We start from the raw sequence: 21,384 nt of genomic DNA on the forward strand, positions 1-21,384 counted from the left end.
CTTCCATAACAGATATGCTAACCATAGCAACGGCAGTATCCAAGTATGTTTTGTGTTTCTTTCCTGAAGTTTCTATGTGTTTGTCTCTTGCTCAACTTGCCTAAACAAAACAAAACAAAACAAAACAAAACAAAAACAAGAGTAGTTAGACACAGTGGGAATAAAGCCCCTGATGAAGGCTCACTTAGTAGAGATGCAATGTTAGCTTGGTGCCAGGATTAGAAATGAAAGGCATATTCTAGTATTTTGACTAAATTCCAGTGAGACTCCTAATCATGGATAAATTTTGATTCTTTGCCCAAAGTTTTAATTTCACTTTTAAATGTCTCTGGATTTGATAATGTCACATTATATAGAGTCCCAGTCTCTAGTTATAGAAAAACTAAGACTGGACCTCGGAATCACCAACAAGTGCCCCATCGATACCAACTCCTAAAGAAAGAAAAGCACAAAGCCTACCATGACATCACTAGATGAATGGCCTGGGATGCCTTTCCAAAATCATCAATTTAAATGCTACAATTTTTATTTGGCCTAATATGCTACTTAAAGTTTGAGCTTCACATCTGTGCTAGAACATAACTCTGGCATCTAGGAAATATCCATAAAGAAAAAGAGCAGAAATAGGATATCCCCCTCCCGAATTTTCTCAAACCTGGGGCAACTGAAAGATGGCTTTCAAGGCTGAAGGTGCTGAGCACACAAAAAGCACACACAAAAAAAAGACTAGGAGAGACTGTGGGTTACAAAGAGTCAAACAATGGTTCTCTATTGTACGGAGCTAAGAGCATATATTATCCATAGCAACACAATTTTCAAAGTAGAAGACCTGGCTTCTTTCACCCTGTAATCTAATTAAAAAAAAAAAAAAAAAAGCAAATTTTTTAGATCAAATGAGAGATTCCAACTCTATTTGGGGAACAGACCAAAAAAAAAAAATCTACAAAGAATCTGACCGTCCACATTATGGTTTTTTGTTTTTTTTTTTTTTGTATGCTAAAGACTACAGCTTAGCCAGTCACATAGCCTTCTGCTGCCCAGCTGGTACGTGCTCACAGGAGATGCAAACTAGGTTTCATTTTGCCTTAAGCAATGTATAATTGGGAAGAGCTATCTGCCACCACAAGAAAAAAAAATATCCTGTAGAATGACTTCTAAGACCAAATATTTCTATATTGCTGGTACGGCACTGGTAGGGCTAAAATATACCCTGATGAATTCCATCAGCAGTGATAACTAAAGGTAAATTCATGGACTATCATGTTCACTATCCCATGTCAGATGTGTTCAGAAGAGTCTCCCTCACTGACCATTACCTTCATGTCTATTTCGGTGCCATGTATCTGCTGAGCTACTGTTTTGATGATTCCGATGACAATATCCTGAAGACCTTCTCTCTCTGAGTAGTAGTGCAGAATGAGTCCTTTGCCCTTTTCTGCATCGGTGCACCTAAAGGAAGGGGCACGCATACCTGGGTAGATAGTAGCGAGGTGGTCATGCAGAGCATCAAGGTTCTGCAATAAAGAGGAAATACAATGAATAAATGATGCCTCCACAATGGCAGCCGACATTGAGAAAACAAGATAAGGAAACAGGGCTTGAGTCTGAGGTTGGTTGGCAGAATGACTGTTTGAACATTCACATAGCACAACCTTCCCCTGTGCAACGAAACAACTGTAAAGTAAGAGCCACAGAGAACTTAAAACTAAAGTGGTATGATTAAGACAAACATCTATGGCTATTAACAGTTAATACACTTGAAAGAAGGACAAATAAGTTGTATGTAAACAGAATGCCCAAAACAAGAAAAACATAATTATGGGCTAAAACAAAGATATACAGATTTATAGGAGCTTGGGAAAGTTGTATATGCATGTTATAATAAACAATATGGATGCCCAAAGTGATCACATATTACCCTCTGTTTACACCACAATCCTAAAAAGTATTAATGCAAAAACCTGTATCAGTGATAAGCATATGAAACAAGCATATTATTTTGTGAAGTAATATTTTAGAATTAAAAGCATTTTATAAATTTAAATAGCAGGATTGTTTCATATTCATCAGTAGCCCCCAATCAAGATAGAGGCTCACAGCTGACCTGCGAAATAATTATCTTTTGGAACAGAATCTTGGAAAACAATACATTTACCAATAAATATTTTCTGTGCTTACAGCTTTGCCATTAGCATAGAACCTAACAAATTCCCCAGCATCCTGTATTACTCACCAATACACAAAAGTTATTTATATAAAGATCACCAGGAGAAATGGTGCAAACTGTATGTTTCGTTTGGTCCAACATGGTTTTTCAAATAAACAACTCATAATGCGTTAGCGTGTGTGTGTTACATAAATGTAGTAGGATATGCACAGCACAGCAGGTTATAAGAATTAAGAGTGAGGTAGCTTTAGAATTAAGGATACTTTGATTGAAAACATGACATTGTCCTCAGCCCAATAACAGCAGGGAATTGAACTGCCAACATCTGAATGAACAAGGAAACAATTATGCCCTAGAGACTACATAAAGGAACATGGTCCTGCTGTCACCTCCATTATAGTCTAGTGAGACCTGAATGGACTCTGACCTTAAAAAAATGCAATATGCCTGACAATTCACAGACCTGTACCCCTGGGGCAAATAATACATTACATGTTAATAAAAATAATTAATAAATTTAGAAAATAGAATACATTTGTTTTGTCTAGGGCACTTACATTTGTGGTAATTTGGCATGGCAGCAATAAAAACGAATACACCAAGCAAATAGTAATCTTTCAATAACTGGTCATTATCACTAAAAACAAATGGGTAAAATAAATTAGATTCCGAATCCCATGAGCATAAAAGAATGCATAAAAAAGGAGGTGCTGGAGATAGGCCAAAATTGAACTATGGTTCAGGTTCCAAATGCCTCAAAGAAGCCAATTTAGGGAAACAGAAGAATCCAGTAAGATATTAGGATGTGAGTATAAGATGGCTCCATGGGTGCTCAAATCTGAGAAATACTCCACCAGGACACCAATGGCACTGTGGTTTATAGTTTTCTGTCCCTTCCATTCAAAGATTCAGTCATTCTATAGCTATTCCATATGCATTATGTATTATGAACCGTATGAGGGGCAAGCTAGGGGCAGGGTAGAGAGTCAGATACAAACCTGCATGACATGGACCTTGATGTTAAGCCCCTCATGGTTCATATCACAAACCAAAGTGCAGAGTGGCTTTTGAGGCATAAATATCAGAGCCAATAGCTCAGATTGAAAGAATGGGGTCCAAAGACTTCAACGTGAAGAGAAGGCCTGAGCTAGGTCATGAAAGGCTGACATTCTGATTCAGAAAAATGTTTCAACAGTCTGGTTTCTTCTTCAATTGCCTTCATGCCTAGAGACTTTTGTTTTCTTCCTGAAAATTACACTTGTTACAATTAAATCAGGTCTGCTCTTAAAAATTTCAGTTCATCCTGATTGCCTCTAGAGGTTGCTATTACCATATAAAAACAATCCAATATGGCGGACACTAAGTATTAGCCAGTTCCTAGAAACTGCAAACCACTGAAAGGCCTAAAACTATTTTACGTGGTTGAGTCATAGGAAGTTAGTTCTTCCTGTAAGTTTTCCTCATGAAAATTCTTCCCTGGAAAGGGAAGAAGTGAAGACTGTTCCTTTCTAACTCTTCCAGATCCCTTCTACCACAACCAGTATTGCAGGAAAATGTGAGAGAAAATCTGGTGAGAAGAAATATCACCAACAAAGTGTGATACTTATTTCCATTTCTCACAAAGTAAAAACTGAGCTTATTGCTGCATTTAGGAAACGTCCTAATGTAGTCAGGCCCAAGAACTATGCTGTGACTGATTTCAAAGAAAAAGGGAGTCTAATGAGAACTTGACATATGTATCTTAATTTCTTTACATTTTTCCTCTGCAAAATGTTCAAATATATCATAAATCAATATGCCAACCTCACTTCTGTACTCACATATTTTCCTCTCATGTCATATTGTATCATTAGCACATTTCTATATGCAACTACACAGATGGCATGAGACAGTAACAACTGGTACCATTTATATTAGCAGCACCGCTGATGCCCATGAAGGCCAGAAATTGGCCAGGATCTCCCAAGACCACTTTCCACGAGTCACACAAGTCACACAAAGGTAAACACTGCCCCTTAAATGTGGACCCATTTTAATTTAAATAAAAATACTGATAATACTAAGGCATTAAAATTGATAATTAAATATTGCTTATATTTATCACTTTAAAGCAATGGAATACAAAACGTACCAGGTCACAAGGCACATCTTTTAAGTTTTTGCAGTAACCAACTCTCCAGAGCTTTACATAAACCTCTTTATTGAATTTGCTATTAATTAAATGGACAAGTAAAGTGCTTTCCTGGAGCCTAAAAGATTTAACACCACTTAATCTAAGATTGATTTTCTTTAGATAGTATCTAACATACAAAATTCTCTCGGGATTTCTTTAGTTACAGCTTTCCTTACTTGGTTTTATTCTTTCAAAATTCAAGTGATGACCACAGCTTGTCTACTATTAAAAATGGACTTCATGATTAAAAATTAAGTTGACTTCATTTGAGTACATTTCTGTTGCTAAAAATAAGCCTTCTTCATAGTTAGGTTGCACGTGTTTGCAGCAACCAGAAAGACCGCAAAAAAGATTCTCAAAAAACCCAAGGGACAACACTGTCTACCTCTTATAATATGATCTCTATACAGTTAATTCTTCATCTACATGATGGTAACAATGTATTATGGGGAACAAGAATTTCATTTTAAAATTACTATTCTATCTTATTTCTAAATATACCATGGGAATAGGTATACAAAAAAAGACCTGAATGACCAGTTACAAAGAAGTATATGTACATAAAAGAAACATAAAAAAAAGTAAACACATGTATTTCAGCACAGCAGATTCCCAGCAAACAATAAAGCAAAGCTTAAGTCTGCTCTGACTTCATTCTTCTGAGCTTTAGAAGTCAGAGAACAAGAAAGGGATAAGAGAGCAGTTCCATTTATCTATTTTCTCTCAAGATGCCAAAAAGGGTAGTCAGATTTTCATGTCGCCTCTTGTGTTCTGGTATCATTTTACGGCATTTTCTATAAGCAAAACAAATATACTTTTCTCCTCGGGAATTCTGCTAATCCATAAGTCCAATTCATCTTGTGACCTAGCATTTATTAGTTACAGAAGAAAAAGGAGTGCTGGCATCCTGGGAAATTGTGCTGGGGTTCTGGATTTAGCGCAATCCACAGATTTAGGAAACAAACGAGAATTTATTATTCCTTTGAGAAATACTTTGAAGTTCCATATTTTCAAAGATCTTGGAATGGTTCGAAATAAATCAAAGTTGTCGCCGTAATATGCACAGTAAAAATAAGTTCATACATAAATTACAGAAGCAGAGTTTCCAGGAATTAACTACCTCATTTCCCTGCTTCCTCGGCATCTAATGAAAAATCTCTAAATGATCCACATGTTAAGTGGGTGGAGTAAGTCCTCATCTTGAACGTTTTAAGAGAGATTTTTTTCAGTTGCCAAGTAGCCTTATCCTAGTGAACAAGAAGGGAGTTGCCTGTGTTACTGGAGAACATAACGGAGATTTCAAATGGGAAGAAATCCTTAAAAACCAGTCATTTCCGACGTCTCTTTTTTTTTCTTAAGATTTTATTTATTTATTTGACAGAGATCACGAGTAGGCAGAGAGGCAAGCAGAGAGAGTGAGGGGGAAGCAGGCTCCCTGCAGAGCAGAGAGCCAGATGTAGGGCTGGATCCCAGGACCCCAGGATCATGACCTGAGCTGAAGGCAGAGGCCTTAACCCACTGAGCCACCCAGGCGCCCCTCCAACCTCTCTTTTTTAAGGAGGGAAGATGAGATGAAGCATTTCTTATCTTTTCACTTCTTATACTTGTGGAAAAACATGACGAACACCAATATTTGTGTATAAACAGCATGATATTTGAAACATATTTTGTCAAGTTTCATAAGAAATAAGTAAGTCATTTTAGAATTTGAACATCAAGAATGAAACAAACAGAACCTAAATAAAGATGGAAAATCCAACCCATGTAACAGGAAGCACCAAGGCTGGGGTATGAATAGCATGAGATCAGAACAAGTAAGAAGTTAGAAGTAAGTAATGGAAGATCAGAACAAGAAGGAAGTTTTCATGACACTCCTTCTGCCTTTTCCTCTTGGAACTACCATGGGAAATAGTATCTCTGAAAAGATACAGAGAATCTTTTTAAGAAGAAATAATGCAAAGCTCTATTTAAAAAGAAACTGTATCAAAATCACTAAAATTATTTCACTGGTAATACTGTTAAAACTACATATAATTATCATTACCATCCTCTCAAGAAAAATACATTAATTAAAGAAAAAAAGGCAAATAGTCATAGAATTACCTGTGTAAAATATTTTACTTATTATATAGCTTTTAAATTCATGTTTAAAAAAATATCCCATTGACATACTGCAATCGGCAATATATTATAAAACTGTGAAAACATATGTCAGTTATTTCAAGAGAAAAAACAGTCTTACAATTTTAAAATACTCATCTTCCCTCATAAGTCCATACTTGTCCATTTTAAAACTGCAGGTTATAGAAACTACCATTTTGGATGTTGAGAGAAACAGGTCCTTTTGAAATTCAAAAGTTAAAAATAAAATGAATAGTGCATTTTTGCCCAAGAAATATTATAAATAATTTAGGGAAGTATTAGAATTTCACAGCTGTTCAGGAAAATCCTCGTATTTCCCAAAATAACACTTCACACAAACATTTAAGAATTTTAGATCCGTCATCAATCCCAGACTCTCCTGATGGGCTGGCTAAATCACCGCCATGTATTAAAAGCCATAACCTTGAGTCAGCCTAAATTTGAAGGAAATTTCACGGCAGGCTGCACAGAGGTGCTAGTAGAGGAACATCATGACTGAATGAGTGAAGCTGCTGCTACACCAAAATTAGTACAAGGAACCAGCGTTTCCAACAAATGGTAACAGAATATTTGCTTGCTATTCAACTGAGATTCCAATGCGTATATAAGCAGACTCATAATTTAAATCCTTACTAATCCCTAAGATTGCTCAGTGCTCATCTAGTTTTCATTAGGCACTCTGGCAGCTTTCCATGCTCATTTGAATTTCATTTTACCTCTGTAAAAGTATTGGGATGTAAAGAATATATAATGTAACAGTAATATAACACCCGTGAGAATGAATGGGTGGTCCTGCGTGGATTGACTTGGGTTTCATTCCCTGACGCTGTATATCATTCTAATCTGAGCAGACATGGTGGCTCAAAACTCTTGACTCATCTGTACATGTTTGTATAAGTGTACAAGTTCACACTAACACAGACATAAAAAATGAAGAAAAGAATAATACTCAGGCTGCTGTTCCAATTATGCATTACTGTGTGTCAAAGCACCCCAAACTTATTGGCTTAAAACAGTAAGATATCATTATCCCTAGTGATTCTGTGAACTTTCTGGACTCAGGAAATTCTTGGGTTGCTGTTCATGAAGCTGGGGTTGGTGTCATCATAATGTTCTACCAGGCTGTTTCCCCAGGACAGGTCACTCAAAGGGCTGGTGGTAGTTGTCAGCCCTTTGCTGGGAGTTCAGCAAGCACCACTGTCTGAGAGCCCACACATGACCTCTGCACGTGTCTTGAGCTTCTCACTTCGAGATACTGGGTTCCTGGAGTGAGCATCCCAAGAGTAACTATTCCAAGATACTCAGGTGGAAACTTTAAGACTTCTTATAAACAAGCCTAGGTAGTATCAAAATGTTACTTCTGTCATGTTCTATGGTCAAATAATCACCAAAGTCAACCAAGATTCAAGGGAAGGCAAATTCTGCTTTGTGATGGGAGGGGCAAAATCATATTTCAGCGGAGCACGTGAAATGGGACATATTAATGCAGTGATTTTTGGAAAACTCAATCAGCAATAATGCAACTAGGACAGTGGAAGTAAGATGAGTGTGGATTAAGGTAGAAATACTGTCAAATCGGACATTCCTTTCTCTTTTTTTTTCTTTCTTATTTTTTTTAAAGATTTTATTTATTTATTTGACAGAGAGAGAAAGCACAAGTAGGCAGAGGCAGGAGAAGGGGAAGTAGGCTCCCCACTGAGCAGACAGACTGATGTAGGGCTCCATCCCAGGACTCTGAGATCATGACCCGAGCCAGAGGCAGAAGTTTAACCCACTGAGCCACACAAGTGCCCTTTTCTTTTTTTAAATGAAGGTTTCAAACCCTACATAGTTTTTGCACTATTTTATTCAATATGCTAGAACCTTCAAATAGAAATCTACTACAATAAGCATGAGGGGCGCCTGGGTGGCTCAGTGGGTTAAGCTTCTGCCTTCGGCTCAGGTCATGAGCCCAGGGTACTGGGGTAGAGCCCCACATCAGGCTCTCTGCTCAGCAGGGAGCCTGCTTCTCCCTCTCTCTCTCCCTACCTTCCTGCCTACCTGTGATCGCTGTCAAATAAATAAATAAAATCTAAAAAAAAAAAGAATAGCACAAAACTGGACATTTTATTCCTATTTACAATTAAGAAAATGGCAGAATAGGAGAAAAATTCTTGCAGAAACGTGGTCTTATCTGTAAGACAATATATCCAAGTAAAATGTACAAAATTTAAAAATCAGAATGTCCTGTTTTTCTTTATCTCTTTGATAAATCATATTTCCATTTGCTAAATCAACTAAAGGATGATAATAAATTTGAAGGTTTATCTACCTTTTTTTTTTTTTTTTTTTTTTTAAGAGAGCAAGAGAGAGGGGAGTGGGAAGGGACAGAGGGAGAGGGAAAGAGAGAATCTTAAGCAGTCCCTACATCCAGGGCAGAGCTGACACAAGGCTTGATCTCGGGACAGTGAGATCATGACCTGAGCCAAAATCAAGAGTCGGATGCTTAACCTACTTAGCCATCCACATGCCCTAAGAACCATTCTTAATAACATATCCAACTGAGAGGCTGAGAAAAGACAACTTCCAAGGAATTCCTCCTTGGAATCATGATGAGTGCTCACAGCTGCCCAGCGTAAAGCATAGTCAAATGGTTCTCCACGTTGTAATTCCAGTAACTATTTTCTTGTTGCCTGGGAACTGCAAGTGGAGATACTAGAATGATGATTTTAAAAGTTTCTAGATAAAATAATGTAACTTATAAATTAATTAATAAATAGCAGTTTGCCACGTCCACACGAGGTGGAAATTGGTCTACTGTGTGTCTATTATTATACATTTCAAACTATAATTCATTTCTTAAAAATCTATATAGTCTCATTAACAGAATAATAATAATAAAATAAAAATAAGCTGTCATCTCTAGTAAAAGAATTAATCTTGAGCTGTTGATGTATTTTCTTCCTCTTTTTATACAAACCACAAATCTTCATTCTTCAATCTTCAAAAATGATATTTATTCATTCCCAGATACAGACTGTATCTGTGGAGATACCATCATTAGAAGATTATACATGGTCTCTGGCTCCATGAAGTTTACATTCCATCCCAAGAAACAGGAAATGATAATAGAGTGTGAGAAATACGAGGGCTGGGGAAATATGTGTACTGTGAAAATACGGGAAGTGCTAATTACCCGACTCAGAAAGGGGAGCGATTGGAGAGGAGTGGTGTCCTCCTGGAAGAAGTCACTTGACCAATGGGATAAACAGGATTTACTTAGGTGAAAGTATCAGTGTTCCAGACAAAGGGAAGAACAAAATAAAAACAAAGATTCTAAAGGAAGTTCTGTTTGGCCAGGCTGCAGGAGAGGAAGAGGAAGGATGGATAGGGGATGTAAGCAGTTTCAATCATTTTAATTACTTTCTACCTTTTCTAGTGAATAATTGGGAATCACTGAAGGATTTAAGCAAGAAAATGATGTAATGAAACAGATTTGCATTTCAGGAAAAACAGTAGAGTTATAGAATGGAGAAGAGATTAGAAGAGGCTCGAAGAGAGGCTGGGAAACCATCCACTCTCTCAAGAATAATAGTTCACGCAAAAGTGTAGAAGAAACAAAAAAAAAGTGATAGAATTCTCAAAATACAGTATTTAGGAAATAGATTTTAAGGCTTTGATGATTTATTAAAATCAGGGGGTGAAAAAGAAAGGTTTTTAAACTCTTTAAAATGAGACCCAGTTTATCTTACTCTTTAGTGAAGGATTAAAGTCTATGAAAAACAATATTTTATTAGTTTATATAATGCAAAATGTAAATTTGTATATGGAAATGAGGATCTTAAGACAACTTATGAAAATCAGTTACTTTATTCTGTCATCACTTATACAGAAAAAATATTCATTTAATTTCTATGTAAATAGCCTAATCATAAGATAAATACCTAAGTATTTTAATTCATTCAATTTGCTGGTAAGATAGGCAATTTGAAAAACAGGGGAAAAAAGAAATTAAAAAATATCCACTATTGGCAAAAACTTCACAGTATTCAAACTTTCTAGTTTCTTGATCATTCACACTCACAGTGAAAGAAACCCCAAATCATATGTAATTTAAAGATATATTAACTAAAGTTGCATATTGACTTGGAGGAAAAAGGACTTAGGGCTACTTAGAGTAACACCATCCAGTGGAAACAGAAGGTGATAAAAGCAAAGCACAGCAAAGCACAGATAGATATTAGCCACATAAGTAATGTTCAAGTTTCTAGTGGCCACGGTTTAAAAAAAAAAGAAATAGGTGAAATTAATGTTCATGATATATTTTTATAAAACTCAGCACATCCAAAATATTATCATCTCAAAACAGAATTTATATAAAATATTTATCAGCAATTTTGTATCCTTTTTATACTTCCTTCAAGTCTGTTCTGTATTTTACCCACAGTCCATCACCTTTCAAATACTTAGTAACCATATACTTAGTGGCTAATAGCTATCCTACAGGACGATGCAGTTTTAGAACCTAGGGAAACCCACCAAGAGGCTGCTTACTCTCCTATTGTGCCCTTAAAAATTGAGCTGGATGATCACAGTGAGTAGAGGTTAAAATGAATCTTTGTAAACTCCTTTGGATAGCTGTTCTGCTATGGAGATGTGGCCACTGAGAACAAACCTCAAAGTTAAGACAGAGGAACTGCAAATTGCAACTTTCCCAATAAAGTGACAGCAGCCAACCAAAGTATTAAAAGACAGAATATGTATTCAAAAATCCAAAATCCCAATAAACTTTAAATATCAAACTTTGATCCATTTAAAATAACTCATTTAAATACAGCCTGTTAAAGCTTAATTTAAAAATCTCCTGGCAGCGACTTCTCTTGGAATTGGCAGTTTTTTTTTTTTTTTTTTTTTTTTTTCTTTTGACACCAGTAGTTCTATAAATCCATGGCAGGGCATTGCAAACCAGTTTCTATCTTGATTTAATGCTGTCTTAAGTTTATAAGAAAAATGTCACTATGTAAACAACAGATATTTTGATTAAACACTACAGTTCTTATTTTGGCTGTTAAATCAATAATGCAGCTGGACTGAAAGTAGTTTACATTCCCTCAAAACTGGGCTTGAGTTCAGCTAGTATTGCACTGACATCATTTTCCAGCAAGATCTGGCCGCTTTCAGCGGCTGGTTTAGAAATAATTCTTTACAAACAACCACATAATTTTCAACCTTAACAGATTTCAAGAAGAGGGGCTTATAAATGCCTGTGCTTAAAATAGGGCAGGCAATCCAAAAATAGTCTCTCATCTAATGGGTAATTTACTAGTACCAACTTTTAAGGTAACTTAAATAAGCACAGAAGACAAAGGCAGTTGGATACATTATTTCTTTCACTTCACCTGAAACTGACTTAGAGAGTGCTCTCCTATTCTACTTGCTACAGTAGCTTAATTAGTATGTAACTAGAAGCAATCCTTCTCAAACTTGTTTTGGTGGTCAAGCACCTGAAAGACATGAGCCCAACAGAGAACATCATGGACACTGCCATAGTATTTAATTACACTATACAAACTAAGAATACCTTGAAAGAGAAAATAAGACCAGATTATATATCTAAAACATAAAACCACAACTACACAACTACTAGCACATATAAACCATGCAAAAGGGGGCAGTTAAACAGATCACAATAGGCCATGTTGAGATTTTCAAAGAACGTTAATTTACAACCTGAATATTCAAGGTCAGCAACTAAAAGTTCAAGAAAAAAATATGAAACAAAAATGCTAAAATGCTTTCAAGACCACCCAATTACTTGATGGGATTCACTGTGATTCCATTTCAGCAGCAAGACACCGTCATCCAGCTGGCAGAGCAAAAAGTATTCTAGAGCCTCTGTTTGAGAATCACTAACTCAGAGCTTTTAACTATTGGATTTCAAATTGCTTACCTGTAGAAATTCTCTGACATTAGATCCCAGGACACGCAAGATTGTATCATAACCAGACTCTTGACAAAAGACAAAAAACATCTTCCCGAACATTTGGAGGATTTCCCCAGCATTGAGATCTGTTTATAGGTTTGGGAGAACAACAACAATAAAATATATTACAGCTAGAATATTGTTAATGGGAAAAATGAAAACAGGTGCGAAATTTAAAAATTAAACTATCTTCAATTTTTGTGCAAGTAGTCATTGGTCACAAGAAAAACTTCTGGCCTGAACAATACAATGAAATCTGTGAGGAGAAAATATTTACATGTCAAGAGCACAGATGTGTACCTATATGCAAAACAATCAGTTTCTTGGCTATCACAACAAATTCTGAACTTTTAAAAAACTTATATTTAGTGTATTAACTTATTTTTTCTGAAAAACACAGAAAAAAATCATCAAGAATGCACATGACAGTATTTTGGTGAAAAACACTTTTCTTCACATAAATATGCATATTTAGTAAGTTGGTTACATATAACATGTACCCCAATATCCTGCTTTGTTTCTTAATGTTCAATCATTAATATTTCCTAAAATCTTTATATTTTTTCTGTAACATTTATTTTAATTTCCATGTCATTAACACAACAATTAATTTAACAATCCACTTGTATCAAAAATATAGACTTTCCTAGTTTTTGATAATGTAAGTTATCTCAAAATGAAAACATACATCAATCTTAATGCAAATAGATCTAACAATTATTTGAGGAAAAATTCCTAGAGGGTTTGCACATTTTTTAAAGAGACTTGACTAATGATGCAAAATTATTCTCTACAATGTTGTCTTAATTTACCATCAGATTAACAATGTGTATGACTTCCTCTTTGACTCTACTGTTGAATACACTAGATGCTTAATTTTAAAAATAACCAACTCTGTGAATAAAATTTCATATTTGTTTCAGTTTTGATTACTAATGATGCAGGATATTTTTATTATTAACAATTTTCCATTCTTTCTTTGTAATTCTTGTGTCCTGTAATAGATATTTGCTCTTCTACTTATTATTGGCAAAGCTAAAAACTTCTTTCTATTCTACCCAAATAGGAGCCTAATTGTAAATTAAGCATGTGAGAATAACTCTGAGGAAAACTTTTTTTTTTTCCATGAAGCTGTGTTTAAACTTTGCCTACTTTGCAGGAATTTTCATGTAGATCTCAGTTTCTTACTTCTTTTACCAATAGTTAATGGAATGCAAGATTACAAGAGAGATTCAGGGACAGTATTTTCTGCATACTACACTTTTGTAATTACTGTGTTGTTGATACCATAACTGAAGTTATTATTACATGAAGTGTCAATAATTTTTTTTCCACCCCAACACATGGTTTTCTGTGAGGGGCTACAGAGAGCTTCTCCACTCTTTAAAGAGCTTATGAAGGAAAACTAGGACTCAGGAAAGCCTGAGCCTTCCCTCCACCATTGTGCAGTGTACAACCTACCTAACAATATAATGGGATCTCGGTTCATGTACTCCTTTGGGCTTCTCTGTGTAACTTAGCCAAAGAAGGAAAGACACATTCAACTTACTGAGAACTTTGCTTGCAGCAGCAACCAAATCATAAGTTTTAGAATCATCATATATTATTCTGACAAGAAACTGTCCTTCTTCATCTAACTGTGCCTCTTTTCTGGAAAACAAAAACAAGAGATAGCTTAATTTATATGCTGAAATAAATAATAAACTTATTTATATACTTATATGTTTATAAATAATAAATTTAATTTATATGCTGAAATAAAAGAATAGCTATTGTAGATAAAACTACTGTATAAATTGTGTATAAGCAGTGGTTTTTTGCCTAAAATGGGACATTTCTGGCAAATTTGTTTAAATCAATGCCATGTGCCTAAAAGTCTAATGATTAAGAAGAAATCATTTCACATTCCCAATTAAAACTCCCCTAATTAAAATGATATATTTAAGCATATTTTAGCAAGACTAACATTTATATAGTACTCTAATGCTCAATACAATGCCTGGTATATAGTACTCTAATGCTCAATACAATGCCTGGTATTATAACCAAGAAATAACTTTTAGTTAAAGAAATAGTCAGCAAATATTTGTTGAGTTCCTTTATGTGCCAGGCACAGTTCCAGGCATTAGTGATCCAGCCTTTAGCAAAATAAACAAAAATACCTGACCTCTTGCAACATACACTTCCTAGGAGGGGAGACAAACCCGGCATAAAACTAATAAGTAACATATAATGGTAAGTAGTTTGAAGAAAAATAAAGACAGGTATTCGGGTAGAGAGCTTGAGTACAAAAGCCAATAAGTCTCACTGGGATACTGGCAATTGAGTAGAGCCTTGAAGGAAGCTCTAGAAGTGAGCCATGAGCCATGTGGGGAAAAGGGCTAGGCAGGAGCGGCCCAGGGCACTGGAGGAGCAGCAGAGGCCAGCATGGCTGGACAGGGCTGGGGCCAGAGTAGGTGTAAGGGAAGGGGTCAGAGTGGTAACAAGGGGCCTGGGAGGACATGAGAATGACTATGGAATTTACTTGAAAGTGATGGATGGTTTGGGCCTTTGCGACAAGAGAGTGAGAGGAACTGACCTAGGTTAAAGGCATCAATCCTGCTGTTGCACTGAGACTGCCCCAGAAGGGGTTAGGACAGAGCAAGGAGACCAGTGAGGAGGCAACCACCAACGCTCAGGTGAGACAGGTCGGTAACTTTCGATTCAGAGTGGAAGCAACCCAAGGAGGGAAAAGTAGTCCAAGCTGAGTACGTTCTGAAGGCGAATTCAACAAGATTTGTCAATGGATTGGATACAGGTTGTGAGAAGAGGCTAGGACACACGGATGACACTGAGGTTTTAGCCTGAGCAACTAGAAGGATATTGTCACCAAAGACTGAACTGGGAGAGGCTGTTAGAAGTGGACTGGAGCAGGGGTGGGTTAGATCAAGGCTTATGGTTTAGGGGCGCCTGGGTGACTCAATTGGGTAAGCATCCAACTCATGATTTCAGCTCAGGTCTTGATCTCAGGGTCTAAGTTCAAACCCCACATTGGGCTCCACGCCAGCATGGAGCCTAGTTTAAAAAAAAAAAAAAGTTATAAACATATCAGGTTTGAGGTGCCAAATAGACTGATAACATCTCTTAACATATCCTTAGCTTATTAAACACAGTAGCTTAAAATATATACAGTATTCATGGAAGGAAATTATACTTAGCATTTTTAATAGCTGTCATGATCATAGAAATATTTTTATTTTGATAAGATTCGGATTATTTTTCTCAAACAAATGTCCAAAGGAAAAATCTATTATTCAAAATATTGCCAGCCGTAGAAGAGAACTGACAAGTTGGCAGATGTCTTTTCCAATGTTAAATTCACAAAAACAGGTGCAGCTTGGAAATCAATCTGACTCTCAATCCAATTCATCTAAATCCCTGTGGGCTGCCAGGAGAATGAAAGACAAATCAGCCACTATCATCAGGTGAACTTGCAACATAGTAGTAGCTTGAACAGCTACTGATGAAATGCTGCAGGCCACAATCCCTTTCTTTCTCTCTCTTTCTCTGTAGCAGAAGCTGTGTTTCACAGCTACTGTCTGTAGCTGGAATACCGACATCTGCTCAAGGAGAAAATTCCAAATGATGGCATATATTAGGTCCAGGGGGGATGGAGATATTCTTAAAAAGTTCCCTGTGTTCTTAAGAGCATACCATTTAGTTGCTTGCAGTTGTGCATATCCTTGCATGTAAAAAATTTTTTTTAATATTTTTTTTTTTTTTGACAGAGAGAGATCACAAGTAGGCAGAGAGGCAGGCAGAGAGAGGAAGGGAAGCAGGCTCCCTGCTGAGCAAAGCGCCTGATGCGGGGCTCAATCCCAGGACCCTGAGATCATGACCTGAGCTGAAGGCAGAGGCTTTAACCCACTAAGCCACTCAGGCGCCCCATAAAAAACTTTTTAAAAAGCCTGATTTTGGTAGGCACAGAGATCTGAATTTCAGAAGCCAGAATTTACCAGCTGAATGAACTTGGACAACTCACACAAAGCACATGAGCTTTAAACCTCCACTTTTTAAAAACAAGAGCCATAATATAACCTTTAAATATAAGTTAATTATAATTTAATTTATATTTATAAATATAAATTGATATGTTTATTAATTTATAAATCATTAATATTTAATAATATAATTATTAAATGTATTTTATTATAATCAAATTAAATTGATAATTATTATATTTTAATCATTTTTGAATTGTATGTTTATATATTGATTATATACTTATATATTTATTATATATGTATCAATTGCTATAGTTAAATTATTTATATATATCAATTATGTATTTTACCAATTATGTATTTATTATTATATTTATTGATTATCTATTAATTAGCATTTGTATTTATAATTTATAAGTTGTGGATTTATAATTATAGTTTAATTTATATTAAATATAAAAACGTTTAAATAGAACTTTTTAAAAACAAGAGCCATAATATAACCCAGCTTCCTCGCTGTAAGATACAGTGTGCAAAAGTATGTTCTAAGCTGTTGAGGAGTGAATATGTGTGTATATGTGTGTGTGTGTGTGTGTGTGTGTGTTTAGTACTAATGATCATAGTGCTTCCCATGTGCAGGTATTCAAAAAATTAAAGAGTTGTATATAAGATGTGGAAGTCTTCAATTTGCTGAACATACATAGCTATAAATTGAAGAGAGCACATCTTCCAAACTTCAAGTTTTAACACCAGATTTCAGTGAAATACCCCCAAATTATGAAGGTACAGTACAAACACTGACTTACCTTTTGATAAATGCTATTATGTATCTTGTACATTCTAGTTTCTAATTGTATAAAGATATGAATATAAAATATAAAATACAGGCAGGGAAACCTTTTAAAGAACCCTCCACTATCCTGATAACCACTGCTGTTATATTTGAGTTGTTCATACTTGAATATACTTGTACGTATGACACACACAATTATACTGCCTTAAAATCTCCTTTTTTGACTTAGTACTTGATGGATATCTCATTTTATTAAATACATTTCTGTACTTTGCATAAAATTGCATTGTATAGACATTGAAGTTTCAGTAGCTATTTAGATTGCTTTTAATTTTTTTTGGAAGTATAAACAATGTGATGAGTAACTTTGTAGTTAATAATTGCATTTCTATATAATTATGTAATTAATTCTTAGGGATTGATGATTTGCGGGATATGGATAGCCTAATTCTTCTCATTTTGTCACTAACATTCTATTACAAAATAGCATTGGTCAACAGATCAGCATTTTGAAGCCTTTAATTTAGGGCATTCTAATAAAATATAGATACATTTTAATTAAATATATAATAAAGTATATATAAATTAATTTATATTCTCACTTTGTGGTATTCTCTCTCTTCCAATTGGGATAAATCAGATAACATAAATTTCTATAATAAACTCAACTGCTCAGAAACACTCACCAATCCATAACAACAGGTAAATAAACGAGGTACAAATAGAATACGCCATCCCTCTGCATAAAATAGAAGAATGACTATTTCCCTAGAAATCCCCTAACCATGAGTCAATGCATTCCTTCTTTCCTCTCTCTTGTTTTAGTAAAATAAGCTCCCTTATCTTTTAAGCTTTACTTCCTGAAATGATCAGCCCAACATGCTCTCTTGAGGAAGGCTGAAATATAAATTAAACAGCAGTACATGGAAAGAAATAACTGTCTTCTTTGAAAAATGTCACACTAAATTCTAATGAATATTTAAAATACTTACGATTCCTTATTTACATTTATCTTAGAAATCTTTCAAAATTTTAGGTGGCTCTTTAATTACTCTCTCCCTATCACCCCAGAAAAAAGGGTATTTGCCACAAATATTTGAGCGCCTATTATGCCCCCAGGCACTTAACTAAGTACTTTTAATATATCAGTGAAGGAAATAAAGATCCCAGCCTTCAAAGAGCTTACATTTTAACTGGCAGAAACAATGAGCAATGAATATCTACTCAAATTTTATAACCTACCATTAGGTGATGAGTGCTATAAAACAAAGTCGATGAGGATAAAGGGGTGAGAGTAGGGATGTAGGAAGAAGAGGAAGGACGCAGTATTAAAGATAGGGATGATGAGAGTCTTCCTTGAGAAGTTAATTTCCCAGCAAGAATTTAGGAGGTAAACTGATCTCCATGACCTAATCTTTCTGGACCCATTTTCCTTTCTTCTGTAAATCATTCATCTTTTTCCATCTTCGGGGAAAGGAGAATTTACAGTGCAAAGGAGTAGCATGCAAAAGACTTAATTTCAGGCAATATGGTCAATGAAGCTACTAGAAAGGCTTTCTCAGTGTGTCTCAATTCTCAATATTACTGTTCTTCTAGCTTCTGGGCAAATTTATATTTGCTCAGGCTTTATGCTATCAAATGGTTTAGCCTCTGAAAGGTGCGGAGATTATGGTAATAACCATCTCTCAGATACATCTTGAAAATAGATATTTTTCGAGGGAAGCTTCAACAGGCACCCTTCTGACATTACACTCTTCCTTCACTCCTCTTGGAGGTATTTGTTTTTTTTGTTGTTTTGTTTTTCACTAGCTACTTAAAACCACAGAGGGTGACCAGCAAAGAAAAGCTGGGAAGTAAGCTAATATTCAGATTACATAAACAATTTCTATAATTCAAGTAACATTAGCTCACCTCATTCTCCATAAGTTTCTAGCTTTTTTTCTTAAAAGCAAAAGTAAAGGATGTGTCACATATATAGATAGAACATTTCTAACAATATTTAAGGTTTATCTTCTTGACAGTTTCTTTGCTGCTTAAATTACCCGAATTCAGCCAAAGTACATTAACCAAATTTTCTAGATTTTCAGAATACATCTTCTGAGAACTAACTTTGTTTAAATTGTTGCATACACAAAGCAAGTATGTAATTCCCTGTTATTTAAATTATACTTAGTTTACATGTGAAAAAAACCCCACAGGTTGCTCTGAGAAACAATCTTAAATTTTCTCAAGAATGAAAAATTTGGGACATGCTTTTTTTTTTGCCAGTAACTTTCAGATGACAGCAAATATCATATGAAACCAGAAGTAAACTGGATTAGAATATATTCAATAGTGCTCATATATCAAATGGCAACCAAGAGAACTATTATCATCTTATATCCGAGTTTGTGTTATTATATCCTGCTGCTTCTTACTATGTTAAGTATCTCTTAGATTACCCAAAAGAATACAGCTTTTCCTTCTTTCCAAATAGTATCGCTTGCAGTAGTTTGTGTTACCTTTACCTATATACTCAAGAACTGTATTTAGGCTAAGCATTACATCTTGCACTTGGTGCATTATTTGATAAAAGAAGTCAGCAGAAGGGAAGACATATTGAGAGATTTATTTTTAAAGTGGCTTAAATGAGGTTGGATGAAGTGGGAAAAAGAAAAAGGCACTTTCTTTGGTTAACAAGTAAACCTAGATGGAGAGAAACCCATCTGGTTTCATCTGTACCATAAGTCATAGTGTTTTCTCACAAAGCACGCAAAAGCAACAGCTGAGCTATTTCCATACGCGGTTGCACTAAGCCTGGGCCAGTTCACCTCTCAATATTTCCGTTTCTTCATCTGTGAAATAGAGGAACAGCAGTACTTACCTGGAGTCCTGTTGGTTGGCAGATTTAGTCTACCTAACGGGCTTAGAATAGTTTTCCCACCCACTAAATGCCCAATACAGCCAACCTGCAATAGTCTAGTTGTTGAAGAAGAGGAAGGAGGAGGGGCAAGAGGAGGAAGAGAAGGAAAGAAATGACAATCAGATATTGGGAATTTGTATTCAGCATCAAAAGAGTCAAACTAAAGGTGCACTTAATTTGTTCATTTGATGGTAAATTCTCTTAATTCAAGTAGCCAAGAACAAACAAATCCTGTCTCCCCTAAGAACTTTTATTTTTTTAAGATTTTATTTATTTATTTAAGAGAGAGAGAGAGAGAATGAGAGGGAAGGTCAGAGGGAGAAGCAGACTCCCCGCCAAGCAGGGAGCCCAATGCCAAACTCAATCCTGGGACTCTGGGATCATGACCTGAGCTGAAGGCAGGCAGCCATTTAACCAACTGAACCACCCAGGTGCCCTTCCCTAAGCACTTTTAAAAAATAAAGACTAAGCTTTCACCTAAAGATGGAATAAGAAACCATCATACTCCATGTATTTGTGGCCACAATAAGTGTTTAAAAATTAGGTAGGAGTGCATGAACAATTTTCCTAGTAGCAATTTCCTACTTACTTTTAATGATGGCTATTTGCTGGGATTTAAACTCATCATTTATTTACACTAATTACCATTCCCCAGAAGAGCAATAGGTATTTTTACGGTGATGTTCTGTGGTTTTGGCTTTTGAATTTTGCTTTCTTAATCACTGATGCCAAGCCCAAGTGCTAGAATAGAACACGTGCTCAATTAATGGACAAATGTTTTAAAAGGCGTGAATGCATTAATTAAACCCATTTCCCTCACATGTTTCTTAAACCGCCTACTAAAAATCAAACAATCAAACATGACTGGCAAAAGTGAGCAGTTTGTTTTCAAACTACTATTTAATTTTTATTTTTTATTTATTTTAAAGATCTTATTTATTTGACACAGAGAGTGGTCACACACAGAGGGAGCAGCAAGCAGAGGGAGAAGGAGAAGCAAGCTCCACCGAACAGGGGAGCCCGACACGGGGCTCAGTCCCAGGACGCTGGGATCATGACCTGAACCAAAGGCCAAGGCTTAACAGACTGAGCCACCCAGGCACCCACTATTTAATTTTTAAAGACTAGGTACATGATTCGTCATAAATATCCATTTAGCATTTCTCATAACTCAATAATTGAGATAATGCTTAACTGTGAAATGTGAATGTACAAAAAATGGAATTCATATTCTGACACTGAATTCCTGCTGTTATATACTT

The 21,384-nt window shown here is 35.6% G+C and overlaps 1 protein-coding gene across 1 annotated transcript in view; it reads right to left on the reverse strand.

The window, feature by feature from the left end:
- Positions 1-21,384, reverse strand: part of GUCY1B1 (guanylate cyclase 1 soluble subunit beta 1) — a 47,134-nt gene that overhangs the window by 15,484 nt on the left and 10,266 nt on the right. Inside the window, exons 3-5 of the mRNA XM_059374744.1 lie at positions 13,994-14,094; positions 12,412-12,530; positions 1,317-1,514 (exon numbers count right to left, since the gene is read on the reverse strand). Of these exons, the coding sequence (XP_059230727.1) occupies positions 1,317-1,514; positions 12,412-12,530; positions 13,994-14,094 (418 nt within the window). The remainder of the gene's footprint in view (positions 1-1,316; positions 1,515-12,411; positions 12,531-13,993; positions 14,095-21,384) is intronic.

The sequence above is a fragment of the Mustela nigripes genome, chromosome 1 (genome assembly GCF_022355385.1).
Source record: "Mustela nigripes isolate SB6536 chromosome 1, MUSNIG.SB6536, whole genome shotgun sequence".
Classification (NCBI taxonomy): Eukaryota; Metazoa; Chordata; class Mammalia; order Carnivora; family Mustelidae; genus Mustela; species Mustela nigripes.